At 36.9% G+C, this 16634-nt stretch overlaps 2 protein-coding genes and 1 non-coding gene across 3 annotated transcripts in view; 2 read left to right on the forward strand and 1 right to left on the reverse strand.

Moving 5' to 3' along the window:
* LOC130997186 (chalcone isomerase-like protein 2) overlaps positions 1–16634 on the forward strand; it is a 79716-nt gene that overhangs the window by 18588 nt on the left and 44494 nt on the right. The gene's annotated exons all lie outside the window — the stretch shown is intronic.
* On the reverse strand, positions 4539–8382 carry LOC130997183 (transcription factor RF2b-like). The gene is made up of 4 exons (XM_057922440.1): positions 7707–8382; positions 6142–6274; positions 5875–5959; positions 4539–5344 (listed from the first exon to the last, which is right to left on the reverse strand). Exons 1-4 carry the CDS (start codon positions 8135–8137, stop codon positions 4962–4964), a joined length of 1032 nt encoding a protein of 343 aa, XP_057778423.1. The 5' UTR covers positions 8138–8382; the 3' UTR covers positions 4539–4961.
* Positions 15866–15973, forward strand: LOC131002107 (small nucleolar RNA R71). The gene has a single exon (XR_009094183.1). It is a non-coding gene; the product is annotated as a small nucleolar RNA R71 (small nucleolar RNA).

Consider the following 16634-nt stretch of genomic DNA (forward strand, 5'->3'; position numbering starts at 1 on the left):
TAATATCTTGACTGAAGATTGCAGGAGAAAGAAGCGACTGAAGAAACTACAACTGAAGCTTTCAAAGATCAAAACTCAACTGCAGAACTGAACAACTGAAGGAAGATACTGAGATTAAATGCTGGTCGATTGAACTAAAGTCAACGACTGATCAAGCAAAGGACGGAAGCACACCCATTTACATTAAATGCTTATGCAACAACATTTAATATACCATCTAAGAAGAATGTTATTTTCAGTACCTGAGCAAGAATAAAGACGTTATCTCCAACGGTAGGATTTGAAGAATAAGATCTCCGTCAACGGATCTATTCCTCAGAGACGCCTATAAATAGCTCAAAAGATCTCTCAAGAAATGTGTGAGACGAGAGAGGTGAAGAGAAGAAAACAGAAGGTTCCGATTCAATCCTCAAATGCCAAAGCTACAACAGAAAATCAAATAGAGCTCAATATTCCTTAAGCATTAAATCGATGAAGAGAGTATCTCATTGTTGTAAAATCAGTTCTACTGATTACCTAAACTCTCTTAGTATAACTAGGAAATTCACATAGACAGATCATTAGCCTAGTTACTGATTACTTGAGATTCTGTACTCAGTAATCCTAGTTGGTATATTACAATACCCATTTTCAAAAGAGCGAGAAGAGTGTTTGTAATCGAACTTGAGACTTAGACCGAGCTAAGTGGATGTTTAGTACCAGTAAACTAAACAGTTAGGTTGCTTAGCACCCGCAAGCTAAGTATGAAAATCCAACTCAGTGAGTTGGTTGATGTAAGGTGTTTTCCTTATCAGTACAGGTTGCTTTGCACCCGTAAGCATTGCAGTTAGGTTTGTGTTGCACCCGTAAACATCGTGGCTAGGTTTGCTATGCACCCGTAAGCATATACCCAGAATATTCGTCAGATTGATCATCTAACCGTGGATGTAGGAATGTTGTCTTCCGAACCACGTAAAAATCCCTTGTGTTCTTACTTGCTTTTATTTTCAGTATCTGTGCATATCTCTGTTTCTATAATACTGACTAACTGAAAAGAGTGACTAAGGGATTCTCTGTGAAGAAAATCTTTCAAGGCTATTTCACTAAGTTTAATATTCCGCTGCTAGAGTTATAGGTTTAACTGATCAATCTTTCGATAGTCAGTTAGATAAATAACTCTACTCTGTTTTACTTACGACTGAAGCCTTACTTGGACTAAAGTTAATTGACCAGTTCGATTAACTGAAGTCACCCACTGAACCTCTGTTTCAGTATCAGTCGTCCACCTCTTGTTAATTGAAGCACGCATTTTTAAAGTAGTAAAACTGTCTTTCAGTACAAAGGTGTTGATTCTAAGTAACCTCCGAAAAAAATAGCCTACAAGTGTATCCCCCATCCATATACCTGTCTTTTCATTCCTCAGGGGACCCAATAAACTCAACAACCACCTTTATCAAAAGGATAATGGAAGCAAATGTAAATAAATGAAACACATAAATTGTTCAATAACTCACGCAAATAAATCATCAAATCACTCATCCATCCCATAACATCATTAATTCCATGATCATCATACCACGATCATTTAGCGGGATCCCTTATCACACACTTCTTAGATGAATCATAACAACATGTAATCAATTCAAAATCATTTAATCATATCCATGTTTCATCCGTCTACCATGTTCATCTTGTCGACCTTTTGTCTAGGGAACTACAAGATCTACATAAGATCCATACACACATTCATGGGATCTCTTAGGGATCCTTATTTTTGTTCAAACAATCATCTTTTACACATTGCAGGCAAATTTTCTCCCACCAACACCACATTTTTCATATAAGGACAGGCTTGATATGAATAATTCCAACATACATAACGTTTTTAACCATGACACGAGATCCTTCAGGAATTTTGATTATCAACCATTTGCGACACTTTTTACTCATGAACATAAACGTCACATGTACATCATCATACCGGGATCCCTTCATGGGATCCCTTACCACATCTTCATATTATAATCATACATATCCTTACATTCTCCTAGAAACATCATTTCACAGTAAGCATACATACAAAATATCTTTTGCTCCAAATCATTAGTTCAACATATATACATAATAATCGCCCACAACACAAGATCCTTAGGGATCTTGCTCTTCGGGATCCTTAGAGATCTATACCAACAATTCTTCTTACGTGTTACATTAATCATCCATTCAAAAATAAAACTTATGCTATAATTAAAAGACGTTTATACATCCATAAAACACACATACAATTTCATGGAAGAAAGACAAGAAACGAATACCAAAAGGATCATTCAACCACCAAGAATAAAGATAATTCACAAAGCATGTTTAATGTGATGCCTCCCTGTGAGGTATGATGGAATTCCAGTCTTGTTGAGATAGGGATCCCATGGACAGGGATCCAGCCATTCCTTCAGGACCTTGTGATACTTCGAGTTCTTTGTAAAAGATGGATGTCTCTCTAGCTCCTTCACTAGGAACGGGTCAGCACGGAGATCCTCCAGCATTGCTGAGGAAAAAGGCGATAATTTCTTTAGAATAAATCTCCTATGAACAACATATCCAACTTCTTCTTTTGGGATCCAACAGCACCTTTAGATCCTCGTCGGAAATTGCCAAATAGAACCGGAGGGGGAGCCTCTAAGAAGGGACTCCAATGCCTAAGCCAGGCAATAAATCAATCTATGGTCAAAAATCGTATCAACAAGTATTTTGTTGATGCCATTCTAAGTGAGGGATGAGAAGTGCATCAAAGATATTTTTGTCAAAGTGAGAAATGAGGGCATATTTATTAGCTATGGCCTTTAGGATAGAGATAGAATTTTACCTTATTGGGGTAGGGGTATTTTGGTCTCTTTAGCCCATTTGTGTGATTTTCATAGCATATACGTGCACCTTTTTTTGCAGAAGACGGTTATGCATGCAAAAAAGTGATGATGACTCAAAGTTGGAGGGGACTGAATAACATCCTGCACACATCCCGTTATCGGGATCCCTTGTCATCCCGTTGGATCCTTATCAAGGAATTATCACTCAAAGATCTTTTTCGGCTATTGAAAGATCATTTTCAGCTATTGAGGGTCCTCCAAAACATCCCTGGCTTCTTTCATTTTTATGTATGCATATTGAATTGTGCGACGAGATCTGTTGGATTATGAGGGATCCTTCTTCCTTAATAGTCCCTCAGAAGGTCATTTACTCTTATGAGTCGACCAAGGGTTCCTCCAGGAGGATGCTAGAGGATTCATCTGCAGGGATCCTTGACTCTTACGAACCCAAGATCCAGGTCTGTGGTCCTAATTCTTCTACGAATCCCTAGCTTAGCTTAAAACCCCTATAAATAGGATAGATGGACGCATAACTCAGTGCACTTGAGAGCTGAAATCCCCCTCCCCCTATTAGTCAAGACGACCGAAAATTTGCTCCATGTTTAGTGAGTTTTGTTTTGCACCCGTCTCTCGACTATTAGGCTCGTCAGTTCATTTTTCATCTAACAATTCAAGCCATAAGATGAAATAAGCTAGAAAATTCGTAGAACGAATCAAAAGCTATCAGAATTTACATTCAAAGAAGGTTATTGCCATTAAAGGTTAGTGATCGAACTTTAGGAGCATGCTATGGCTCGTTTTCAGCATGATCTTATTTGCAGTATATAATCTGTAATAGTTACTCCATCCGTCCCACTCTAATAGGCTCACTTCTTTTGGGCACCGAGATTAAGAAACTTACTTTTTAGGAGAAAAGTGGTTTGGTCCACACCAATTAAGTAATTTTTTTATTACTTAAAATGGAAAATGAGCCTATTATAATGGGACGTCACAAAAAGGAAACAAACCTATTAGAGTAGGATAGAGAAACTATATATTAGGATTTGCATGTTAACATTTGAAATATTATTCCTATGAGATCCTAGCATCGAACTCTTCACTCGGGTTCCATCAATTAGTATCGGAGCCAGATAATAGGCTCAGACATCTTAAATATTTTGTTATTCTTTTAAATGCACATTTATGCAAGCATGATTTAAATTGGAACAGAATTGTTAGAAATATTTTCTGCAGGTATTTGATTATCATGGTATTATGTGAATGTATGTTTTTGTTTTTCTGTCGATTTTGGTCCACCAGATTTATAGATCGTTGTAACTCACGAGGATCGGTCGTGGTAGACTAGAATTTGTAAATTGAAAGAAGAATCGAACTAGGAAAAACAACAATGAAGAATGGAGACGTTGGATCCAAGCCATGGCACAAACGTGACACAGAGCTCCACCCAACCTACCGATCCTTCACGAATAGTGATGCCTGCCGGGCAAGCAATGGGGTCGGACACATGTCAATGACGAGATTTTCACCATATTAAAGAGATACATATATTTATGAATTATATTAGTTTATTCATTATTTTTAACTCTCACAGAAAATAAAATTCTCAATGAAATCTAACTTTATATGTGGATAAGAGTAGGTTCAAATGAAATATACGAGGATAAATGAAATGCAAGAAACATTAAGACGAGTGAGGGCACAGCATAAAAATCTATCGGTTAAATCAACACAAACTGATGTGCAAGTCCATTACAATCGACAGACAACATTAGCAAACTGAGTCACACAAAGCCCCACACAAGTGAAGCATTACCACCTCCTTCGTGGTCGAAGATCCAGCCACATCACAAGCTATGATTTCTCAGTTTTAACGAATAAATCAAAATGTAGACAAAATGAAATGAAATTAAGACATAACCGGTTCCCAACACAATGAACAAAGACAAACCTACAACACTAAGGGAAACCTAAAACCTGTTAATCCCAAAGAGAAAAAAATTAATGAAAAAATGTGGACTGCTGATGATTCTGGATGTTAAACGCGGTGTCAGTCTATGAACAAGTAAACAAACAGATTTCCGGGCCTTGGGGGGAAAAAATCCAGAAAGAAACCTGAAATCAGAATGTACTGCTGCTTTCACTGGCAGATATAGAGGGCCCTTCCGACTTCACGTGTGTGCCCCCATTGCTGATATCGAGGCCTTGAAAACGTCCAAGAGGGTCTTGGTGCATTGAGTCGGAAAGTCCCTGTGCGTGATTGGCAGAAAGCACGGGATGCTGCTGGTGACTTGACATGCTGGCTTGAAGTGTATGAAACTGCTGCATTTGTACGTTCAAGGATTCGTTTGAGCCAGCTTGAGGCTGGTTGTGGTTGGAAAAGAATGTAGTCTGGTTGTAGGGAAGATGTTGCATGGTTAAATTGAACGTATCAGATGTGGTCGACATTTCTCCAGTTGCGACTCTGAGTCTTTCTACTTCCTGCCTCAGTGCTTCATTGAGTGCTGAATATTTTGCAGGGCAAAAAAAAAAGAATAATCAAAAACATGTAAGTTGAAAAGATTGAAGAAAATATAGTGACAATCAGAATGCCAAGTAGGTGCTCATGTTCTTTCTTGTCTGATCCATATCACTACATTCTAAACTTGAAGACGTTTAGTGATTTCAAAAAGAATTCCATCTCAAATTTCCTTCTTATTCACAAATTAAAAACTTGAACCTTCTATATACTACCCTAATTTGAGAAGGATCAAGAAGCAAACTTTGAAAATGTTGCTACAGATATAGATGGCATTTCTTGTGGATAAAAATAGATTTGTAAAAAAAAAAAAAAAAGGAATAAGGCAACATTTAAAAATATCAAATTTTCTGTCGAGCACATATATTTTTGGTTCAACAAAAAATAACGAGCAATGATTCAAGTAGCTTCAAGGCATATGTACAGACTAAAACTTCCCTAATGCATCATAAAAGATTCTGATTGTTTATGATTAATAAACCATTTGACTTGTAATTGACACAACTTAGTACTGACCATCGCGTAGTTGAGCTTGCTGTTCCATGGCTTGTAAACGAAGCTTAAGCTCTGTATTCTCGTTACTCAGTCCTGTTGTGTCTCTCTGAAAGAGGCAACATTTGTATCAGAAACATCACAAAATTAAGAGATAAAATAATACTGCAAAATGAAGATGCAATGTAAAATAGTTTTCTACAAAACGAAAAACTAACAGATCCTCACACTAGAAAATCACACGAACTAGAATATAAAATATAATTACTGGCGCAGTTCCAGCAGACATACCTGGAACAGAGTCAGTTGCGCAGAGAGAGTCGTAGCTTCAGTTTGGAGGGTCTGAACTTTTCTCTCCAGTTCAGATATATACCTGGCCTTCCTTTCTTTTGATCGAGCAGCAGACTGCCGATTTGCCAGAATCCTATAGGACATTATGGTTGTTATTGTTGATAAAAGGAAAATGCAGTCAAAAGGCTGATTATGATGAAGCACATCACATACTACAAAACTGAACACGAAAACACATCTTATCTACTTTTAAGCACAAAATTGGAAGGAATAGTGAAGCGGACTAGGGATGAAACGTAAACTAGATGTTCGCGTAATCAATCATCAATGCAATACACAATTCTGCAATCACCAAAGATTATATTCCAAAATGCACCAGCTCACTACTACAAATTCAGAGGGAATCCTCTTTTGTTAAGTCGAGCACTCTTATAGAACTGTTCAAAGGACAAGTTGTAATCCTAAATCGCCAAACTGTTCGACTCACTTTTTCAAAATCAGAAACTTGAGCAAAAGAGAAAAGTAGACAATGTTTCAGAATCGTATAGTTTAGATTTTCCCAATTTTGACATACTAATCCCTGCTGATATAGCTAAGCTGAAGTCTTTTTAGGTCAACCCCTAGTATTAGTTCAGTTGGCAAAGTGCAGCGCGTTACACGTTACAATCTACACTGATCACATCATATCTCTTCAGAGAATACTTGCATTCTGCAATAAATAATTTAGGTTGGCTTATCTGTAGGTCTACTTGGTCTTACTATAGATAAGGGCTTAAGGTGTTTCAGTCTTTTTTCTTTAGAACTTCTTCTGCTCAACTATATTACTAAATCTAGATGTTCTTTCTTCCAATAATTATGAAGAGATGCTAGAGTACTCCATATACAACGAACTCCATGGACGATAGAAGTGATGAAGACGAAAAGATGCACAAGAAAAGCGCAGCTAAGGCAGTTGATGTCCTGGTAATAATAAAGCTCATACACAACTAATTAGGTTACCCACCTTATACATATAGCTATCATTAATAAACTGAATTTAAAATCAACCTGTTACAGAGAAAAATACAGGAAATCTACAAATCATCTTCTTAAACTCAAATCAAGATCTTCAAATAATAATCCTTGCTAGCAAGAAACATCAAAGGTGTAGCTAGGAGCAACACATAGACGTTAGATACATGTCCGAGTTAGCAGATCAATTTAGCTCAATCCTTATCCAAGGAAGGATAACCTTAATAATTACATTCCAAATAATTCATAGATCCCAACACTCATTTACTTACAAAAGACAAAGTAACTTCTTCATCCCTTTGGCATAATATATTAATGCATTATTAATGGACTAGATTAGATAAAATACATCAGTCAACTTCACAGACCCAAACTCAAGATTTACAGAGATCCATCTCAAGATCCAATCTGAGCCCACGATTAAACACAAGAAACTTCCTACTCAAACTAACCTATGAAACTCGGATCACATCTACATACATTTGGCGACAAAATCCCACTAAAAAAATTATTTAAACAAAAAAAAAAAAAAAGGAAAATGAAAAGCTGCATACCTTTTGGCGCGCTTGGGGTCAATAGTCCAGAGCTCAGCAAGCTTATCAGGCGGCATAGCCTTCTTAGCTTCGATGCTGTTGTCGTTGAACAAGAAGCTGGAGCTGTCGACGGAATTACTGTGGCGATGGCGAGGCCTGGAGGCGGCGGTCTTGTCTGCGTCGTCGTCAGCGGCGGCGGCATTGTCGGTAGGTCCAGATCCAGGTCCGGCGCTGAGCTTCTCTATGTCCATGTAGGTGGAGAAGAGATCGTCCTCGGATCCCATCTCCTCGAAACTCCCCGCCGGCGCGTCGAAGGGGTCGGAGCCCAGATCTAGGTCCTCCGGGAGGCGGAAGTTGACCTCGGAGTGGGCGCGGCGGTGCTGGGAGGGCCGCATTGCGCCGGAGAAGGGCGGCATTTGGCTGACCTGCTGCTTGGAGTTGGGATCTTGCATCTCTGAGCTCGAGTAGTTGAAAAAGTTGGCACCTTTTGGGTGTGGGTTCTTGTTCTTGCAGTTGGGATGATGGGGAGTGGATTTAACTGTTTCTGGTTGACGAGAAAAGGGGAGTCTGTGTATTGAAAATAAGTATAATCAATTTGGGAGTTGAGTGGACTTCTTTTTTTTTAGAGTGCAATCATTTCATGGTGTGGGGTTGTGTGCATGGGATCTGCACCCTCGATTGCTTTTGCCCTATGCCACGCTCCATATCGCATGTATACAATCATACCCTAGTTAATTACACAAAGGGTTAGTCCAAGCATTAAAGTTGAGACATTAGAATATTTTCAATGGGTACGAGCGCTTGGTTCGAGTTGCCGAGCTGCCCCATGTTACGTCTGGTCGCACCACTTTCAACGCGTCTAAAAAGAGCATCAACTTATGAAAGTCATTCTACGAACATGATCGTGTCACTTAGGAAAGTAGAATGAGTGATAAACAAATCATTGAGCAAGCGCATGAGAGCTTTTCTATCAACTATATGGCTCCATTAAAGTATTTCAACTCTTGGTAAGTTCTGCACGAATCTCAATGTTTCGTATTCACCGATAAAGATGTCCACTCGTCGAAGTGCTCGAAAGGCTCGGATAGGACGTGCACGGCGACATCCTCTAAGCCGAGCATAACGACGAGGCTCCAAGACTAGAAAGCGGCAAAATGCGACAAAGGGAAGGGCAAGAAGGTGGAGTCTTCGACACGCGGGGAGAAGGTGAAATACTACAACGCAATAGACTGCATTGCGAAATGAATGGAGTTCTTCAGCACCACTCAACGGAAAGCTCTCGATATGAAACGATTTTGAAATTTTCAATGCGGACACCTCGAAATATGGATTAACGACGATTGATAGTGCACAATTTACTGCTTGAAGAAGTCATGAAGCATTGAGGATTGATGTAGTTTTTTAATTATTGAAATATTTTTTAATTATTGCAATTTTGTTTCAGTTATTGTATTTTATTTTAATTAATGTAATGTGGCAATTTTAATTTTAATAAAATGTTGAATTTTAAAATTAAAGAGTTAAAATTGAATGAAATGGAAATGACAAAATTAGAGCTCATAGTTGTGGTTGTGTGGAGTGGAGGCTCTAAGGTGGGGACCACCCCCTTAGAGCTCCCGAATGGGCTCTAGCATTGCGGATGCTCTTAAGGACTCTCACTTTTAAGAGATCATTTGTTAAATTTCATCGGAAGCGTTTGGATTGTATTTTATTTGAATATTAAGTTGTACTTTGTATTTGTTTTGATATTTGATCTTATTTATAATAGTATGATTGTTATTTGATTAATTCAAGTGTAATATACATGTATATTGCATCTCTCAAAAAACAATTATACTCTACTTATAAATGTCTAGGTCTACCTATTTGTATATATATTGTATATTGCTATTGCATCTTCTGTTTTCGTATCATTTTTCACATCGTAACATATTTGTTGACAATTTCATGAATTTATACAGGTGTTAAGGTTGATAACGGAGCATTATCTGTAACAAAAAGTTCCAACTGATATATCTTTTTATAAACTCATAGTACTTTTTATTCTGGAGAGTCCAACTAATTATAATTTTATAAATTTATAATTTTTTTATATAAATTAATAACGATATAGTATAATCATATCGCCATTTAAATTGCATCACGACATTATTAAAAAACATAGTTACACGATCACTTCATAGCATTGCTCTTATCTTCTTTTAATTTGGACAAGGTTAGGTCCATTAATGATGAAGACTAAGCAGAAAGTTTCATATAAAACCGTTCCATTTATCTAAAATAAATAACAACATTCAAAGTGTATTCTAATTTTAAATATTCTTTACTAGGTGGAAAGAATTGTGAAACGAGATTAACTGAATTTGTATTTCAATTGATTCCTTATCGTGTAATAGTAGAAATTAAAACTAAACTATTTTTTATTTACTTCATAAAGACTAAAATAAAAAATGATAAATAAAAAAATGCAAGAGAAACATAATAGTAGAATTGCTCAAATGAGAGATCCAATCCCATATATATTACCTTAGGATATGTTGTAGAAACAAAAACTATTCCATCTGCCCACGAAAATTGTAGCATTATTAATACTTCGTTCGTCCACAAAAATTGTGATATTTCCTTTTATGAAAACTACCCCTTATATTTTAAACCATATTCACATTTAATATTTACAAAATTCTCAACCATTTAACACATCTTCCAACTATTTATTAAAACACTCATTCCCTGATCCAAATTACGCTATAATTTTTGTGGACGGAGGGAGTATATCTTTTGCATAGAAGAGAAAGTTGCATCACTCATAATTAATATATTATCCAGAAGTAGCTCTAAATATACTTTCATTGAAATACAAAACTTAATACTACAATGATATAAGGAAAACAAACTTAACTTTTAGAAAGAAAACAACACTACTCTAGAAAAAATAATTTTATATATTTTAAAGGGGCGAAATGAGATATATCCTTCTTGAAAGACAAAACCTAAAAAATACCCAACATTTATAAAATAGTAAATTATACTCATTTAGGATATTTTTACTCTTATGTATCATTCGTGCATTGCTCGACATTGAAGCATCAAATATCATTGTCGAGCGCCCAAGTGTCGAGGGTGTCGAGCATCGAGCGTCGAGCAATAGTTCAATTTGAAGGGAGCTATTGCTCAACACCTCGAGCGTTGAGCACTGAACTGATTAAATTGAGGCAAGGCAAGGCAGAGGCGAGGAGCGGCTCGACGAGGTGTGGCGAGGTGCAGCGCAGCGAGACAGGGGTGAGATGAGGCAGTGATAACACTCACTTTTCCATGGTTTTTAATGTTCTTATGATGTCAATTTTATAGAGAATTGAGTGTTTGATGGTTATTTTGTCCTTAAATTGTTTTATTTTGTGAAATATGATACTTGCTCGTATTTTAGTGAAATCTACAGAAATAATAAATTTGGATTTGGAGATATGGACTGAATAAAAGTTGTAGATCATCGTGATACGAGTTCGTGGGCACAAACGGATCGCAAATCAATTTGAACGATAGAGATATGGCCGAAACAAGAAAGTCGCGCGCAACGGTGAATAATGGTCAAGGGATTTACGGGATTTTGTGAATTTTGGGATTTTATCTGTATTTTGAGTTTTGTACTGTGTTTTTCCCATGTGCCTATATATAAGTCCTTTTGTTGACTTATTAGACACATCTCTTCACCCTATTTTCATATTTTTCAGTTTTTAAGACTTAGAACTTCATAGTTATCATAATTTAGATTTGTTTTCTGCAAGATTGTAAATTCAAGCTGTTCATTCACGATTTTTTCCGAGTTTTATTTATTCAGTCTTTTCAATTGTTTTCTTTTTAATTATATTTTTACTTTCTTTTATGATGTCTGGCTAGTTTTCTTTTCATTGTAAATAGTTGATTAAATTTATGTGATTGATTTATTGTTTGTGATCAATTATCTCACTAATAATTTGCATGTTTAGCTATTCGGTTTGAGACCTAGCCGAGATAATTTTTTAGTGGAATTAAGAAAGTGTGATGTGATTTTAACCTTAAGACCTAGCGGAAATAGGTGGATCATAGAGATTTATTCTTATATGCTTTTGAGAGTTAGTATAAATCTTCTTGATACTTATGGGTGATAGAGAGTATATTAATCTACTATCATAGATTGCTCTAGCCAGAATATATGGTGAGTTTTGTGATCTCTCATCAGGACTGGATTAAACTGGTAATTAGGATTAATAGATTAATTGTGTAGATTTGATTAACATAATTACATTCCCTAGGATCACTCTTTTATTTATCTTATTTATTTATCTGATTTTATTTGCTCTGTGTTGAGTCTAGTTTTGATCATGCATCATATTTGTGTTTGCCTGGATATACCTATAGGATTTATTAGGATTACTTAGGCTATTTTTGCTTATCAGTCATTGTGGATACGATACTTGTTTATTATTTATACTTCAATTACACCGTGTAAGTTTCGGTATTTTTGTTGCTATAATAATATCCAGGGAAACACAAATATGATGGATGATTAAAACTAAACTCAACACAGAGCAAATAAAATCAGATAAATAAAAGACTGGTCCCAAGGAATGTAATTTTATTAATCAAATATACACAATTAACCTGTTAATCCTAATTATCAATTTAATCCAGTCCTAATGAGAGATTATAGAAAAAAATCACACGCTCTCGCTAGAACAATTTATGATAGTAGATGAGCAAATTCTCTATCTCGCGCGCTAGGTCTGAAGAAAATATACTAACTCTCAGAAGCACATAAGAATAGTTCTCTATGATCCACCTATCCCCGCTAGGTCCCAAGGTTTAACTCATATCACACATTCCTGAATCCGCTAAACAATTACTTGCGCTAGGCCTCAAACCGAATAGCTAAACATGCAAATTATTAATCAAACAATTCACAAGAAATAAGCACCAGGAATTATAAATCAAAAACTAGAAGACAAAAAGATATATATAAGTAAATCACATAAATTAAATCAATCATTTACAAACCCTAGAATCAGATAAAAAACTAGCTAGACTTAATTAAATAAAGCAAAGACATAATTAAAAAGAACACAACTGAAAAGACTGAAATAAATAAAACCCAGAAAGAATCGTGAATGAACTGCTTGAATCTTGAATTCTTGCAGAAAATAAATCTAATATATGAAAACAATAAAATTCTCAGGCTAAAAACTGAAAAATATGAAAAGAGGGAAAAACGAGGTGTCTAATAAGTCAACAAAATGACCTATATATAGGCGCAAGGAAAAATACAGTCTAGAAATTCAAAAAATACAAGAAAAAATGTAGAAACCCTAGAAAAAGCGGACCTATGGCGACATCGGTTGGTGATCGCCGAACGCTCCACAAAATTCCTCCTCTGCTCGGCAATCGCCGAATTCCCGGTGAGCACCACAACGATCGCCATCAGATCATCGTTGTCATGCTGCTATACTTCACCTCAGCGACCTCTCCCCTAGTCATCGAACTCGTCCCGTTTTCTCATTTTTCGAGCTTTTCAAGCTCGTTTCTTCAGTTCTCATACTCGAAACACTTCAAACTCCAACCAGGCATAATCCTAGCAGTTAAGTAAAACAACTAAAATCAGTCAAATCACTCTAATCTCTACCAAAACAACCAAAATAATATCCAAACGTAATATCACAAAAGAATAAAAAAATTCATGCCAAATGATATCACAATCAGACATAATCCTACAACTTAAGCAATAATATATCAATAAAAATCATGCAAAATAATTTTTTATCAACTCCCCCAAACTTAAGCCATTGTTCGCCCTTAAATAATGATAAGAACACAATCAATAAACACGAATGAGGAGAAATCTAGACCATATATGCCTCAGAAAAATATTGAATGAAAAAATCCTCAAATCCTCAACAATTAGACACCAAATTCACCAATAAGCACAACAACAACCTCAACATAGAAATCATAACAAGTTCTAGAAGATCACCACATGCATGACAACACTCAAAACAAAGAATAAATTATGTATGATAAACAATTATGACTCAAATCTCACATGTTTATTCAATGTCTAATAGTCAAGGTCAATATCATCATCAATGTACAGAAATCAGCTCCAATTATGCTCAAATTATCAAGAAAAATCAAATTCACAAATTTTTGAAGAAGACATCATTGGAATATTACCAAAATTCAAGTGGAGCGACAAACAACTCAAACCAACACCAAATAAGCTAAGCAAAAATAAGACAATAAAAGATCAAAAAAATAAAAGCGATAAAAATATCTAGTCTCACCCCCTCCCCCAAACTTATTACAGAACATCGAGTTCGAAAATAAGTTTGGAGGGAAGAGTCAAAGATATGTGTGTCACTCATCGCAGAAAATCATGCTCAATGGTGATGGTGTGGACAAGGCACCAAATCTGCAACTTAGCAACTCTTCTGCGATCTCCTCAAAAGAATAAAACAAAGAAAATAAAATATAAGAACAAGAAAGAGAAAGAAAGAAAACGGAAAGGAAAATAAAAACATAAAAATAGTTGGGTTACCTCCCAACAAGTGTTTAATTTAACGTCTAGAGGTCAACGATACCTCGTGGCCTTAGTGAACATCAAACGCAACAAGAGCAGCTGAACAACCTATTCGAACAGAGGAAGGAGAAACATGCTCACCTTGCGAATCCTGAGCCTTTTCATAGAGTCATGAGGCGATATAGTCAAGGTCATCCTTCACTCCAAAGGTGATGTCTTTATTCTGCCCATCAATTAGAGCTCGTCCCATAGCTAAAAACGAATGACTAAGATTCAATGGATGAAATTCATCTTCCGGCATGTCAAGAACCAAGAAATATGTAGGGAAGATGAATTTATCAACCTTCACCAAAATGTCCTCAGCCATTAGGTTGCGCCGTTGATCGATCCGCCATTCGAAGTACCATGGGGGTCGACTTGAGGTCTCAAATTCCCAATCGGTTGAAAAAAGCATGGGGCATCAAATTAACACTAGCCCCTAAGTCACATAAAACTTTGGAAAAGAGATTTCCTCCAATCTCACACTCAATTGTGAAGTTATCCGAATCTTCATTCTTTGATAGTAGCTTCATAGGCGTAACGACACAATACTCATTTTCCAATGAAATTGTCTCATCTACATCACTCTTTCTCTTGAGGGAGACAACTTTCTTACCTCCCTGCCATGCAATAGCTCAAGTGGGGGTTCTGTGGTGTTCACATTCTCAAACGTCTCCATGATAGAACTTTGCTTTTCAACCACCTCCACATTTGCCAATCGTCGAGAAAATGGAGCTTTAGGGACGTATACCCTTGGGGGGACACGAGGCTTGTATGGTTCATCACACGAAGAATCGTACTTCTTGCTTGCAACCTTATCTCTTGAAGTCATGGTGCCAGTGAGAATTGCATTGCATTGGCTTTTTGGATTGACTTTTGTGCTGCTTAGAAAATATCTTGGCTTATGTTGTGCAGCTGCTTGATTTGCCATCTAACCCATCTGAGTCTCGAGCATCTTCATCTGCTTGGACATAGCAGATATGGTAGACTCCATATTCGACATCTTGTTATTCGTTTGACTAAGAAAACTGGTCTGATGTGCCATCATCTATTGCATTATCTCTTAAAAAGACGTATTCTTTAGCTCATTGATGACCCCACCACTAGACACAGAAAAACTATGCAAGGCCTGCAAAGCATTGTTCGGATTGGCGTAGGAGAAATTTGGATATTTTCTATTGTTGGGATAATAAGGCTGATTTCCTTCTGATCCCCTTGATATCCTAGCCGGTTGGACTGATATTGGCTCTAATGGATAAAGTTAGCCTTTTCATATCTTGGTAGCTCGGGCTTATATGGATGGTGTGTGCTTGGTGCCGCTATCTGAGCCTTTCTCTTTGTCTCATATTGCATTTGAAGAAGTGTATACTTCTCCATAAGATCGTCATAGCTCTCATTCTTTACAGATGCAACTCTCCTTATTGAGCTTCGATCATTTGGCCACTGATAGTTGTTTGAAGACATCTCATCGATCACCCTATAGGCCTCTTTGGTATATCGATATAGCAAACATCTTCTGACTGTAGCATCCACCATGATCTTTGTCAGAACAGTCAAACCATTGTAGAAGTGAATAATTTGTTGCTCCTCCGTGAAACCATGTTGGGGGTAACGTCTGAATAAGCTCTCAGAATCTCTCCCAAGCATCATGTATCGTTTCATCTCCCATCTGAACAAAGTGGGAAATCTTCAAGATGATTTTCTGAGCCTTAGACGGAGGGAAGTATTGGCTAGGAACACCTTGCATGACTCATCCTATGCAGTAATTTGGGTCTGATCAAGCCCCTTGAACCAATCCTTAGCACCATCCCTGAGTGAGAACCCGAACATCCGCATCCTGATAGCGTCGACATGCACTCCATTTTGATCGTATCACATATATCCAAAAATTGAGTCAGATGCACATGTGAATTTTCCATTGCAACTCCGCTAAACTGCTCAGCCTGCACCATGTTGATCAACCCCGGCTTCAGCTAAAAACTTTTGGCCTGAATAGCTAGACCCTATCCACCTCCATGAAACTGACCATTTGAGAATCTTTGTTTTGATACCAAGGATAGGTATCAGAAATCTGAAGTGATTTCCTAATACTAGTTCAACAAGAAAAGAAAGACCATATTTTTTGAAGTATAGATCTGTAGAACAACCTTACCAATTATTGGTCACGGGGCGAATATGATTTATTTTATGGGAGGATGAGGGAATACCAGATAGCAATGTTTTTCTCATTTTCCCATAGTATTGAGCAGCTTGTTGATAATGAGTCAACAAGTGAAAGAGATGTCAATTGACTGAGAGATGCCTTACTGATGCATCGAGTAAGTAACATGAAGGTTTTGTTCAATCTTACATGGGGAATTTGG

Source organism: Salvia miltiorrhiza, chromosome 8, assembly GCF_028751815.1.
Source record: "Salvia miltiorrhiza cultivar Shanhuang (shh) chromosome 8, IMPLAD_Smil_shh, whole genome shotgun sequence".
Taxonomy (NCBI): Eukaryota; Viridiplantae; Streptophyta; class Magnoliopsida; order Lamiales; family Lamiaceae; genus Salvia; species Salvia miltiorrhiza.

What these genes read in the sequence shown, in the direction of transcription:
- LOC130997183 (XM_057922440.1), bottom strand. Translation starts at nt 8,137, where the DNA reads ATGCAAGATCCCAACTCCAAGCAGCAGGTCAGCCAAATGCCGCCCTTC. An exon ending in CGCAACTGACTCTGTTCCAG is followed by an intron (nt 5,960 to 6,141) that starts GTATGTCTGCTG and finishes TGCCTCTTTCAG; the next exon opens with AGAGACACAACAGGACTGAG. An exon ending in GCAAGCTCAACTACGCGATG is followed by an intron (nt 5,345 to 5,874) that starts GTCAGTACTAAG and finishes CAAAATATTCAG; the next exon opens with CACTCAATGAAGCACTGAGG.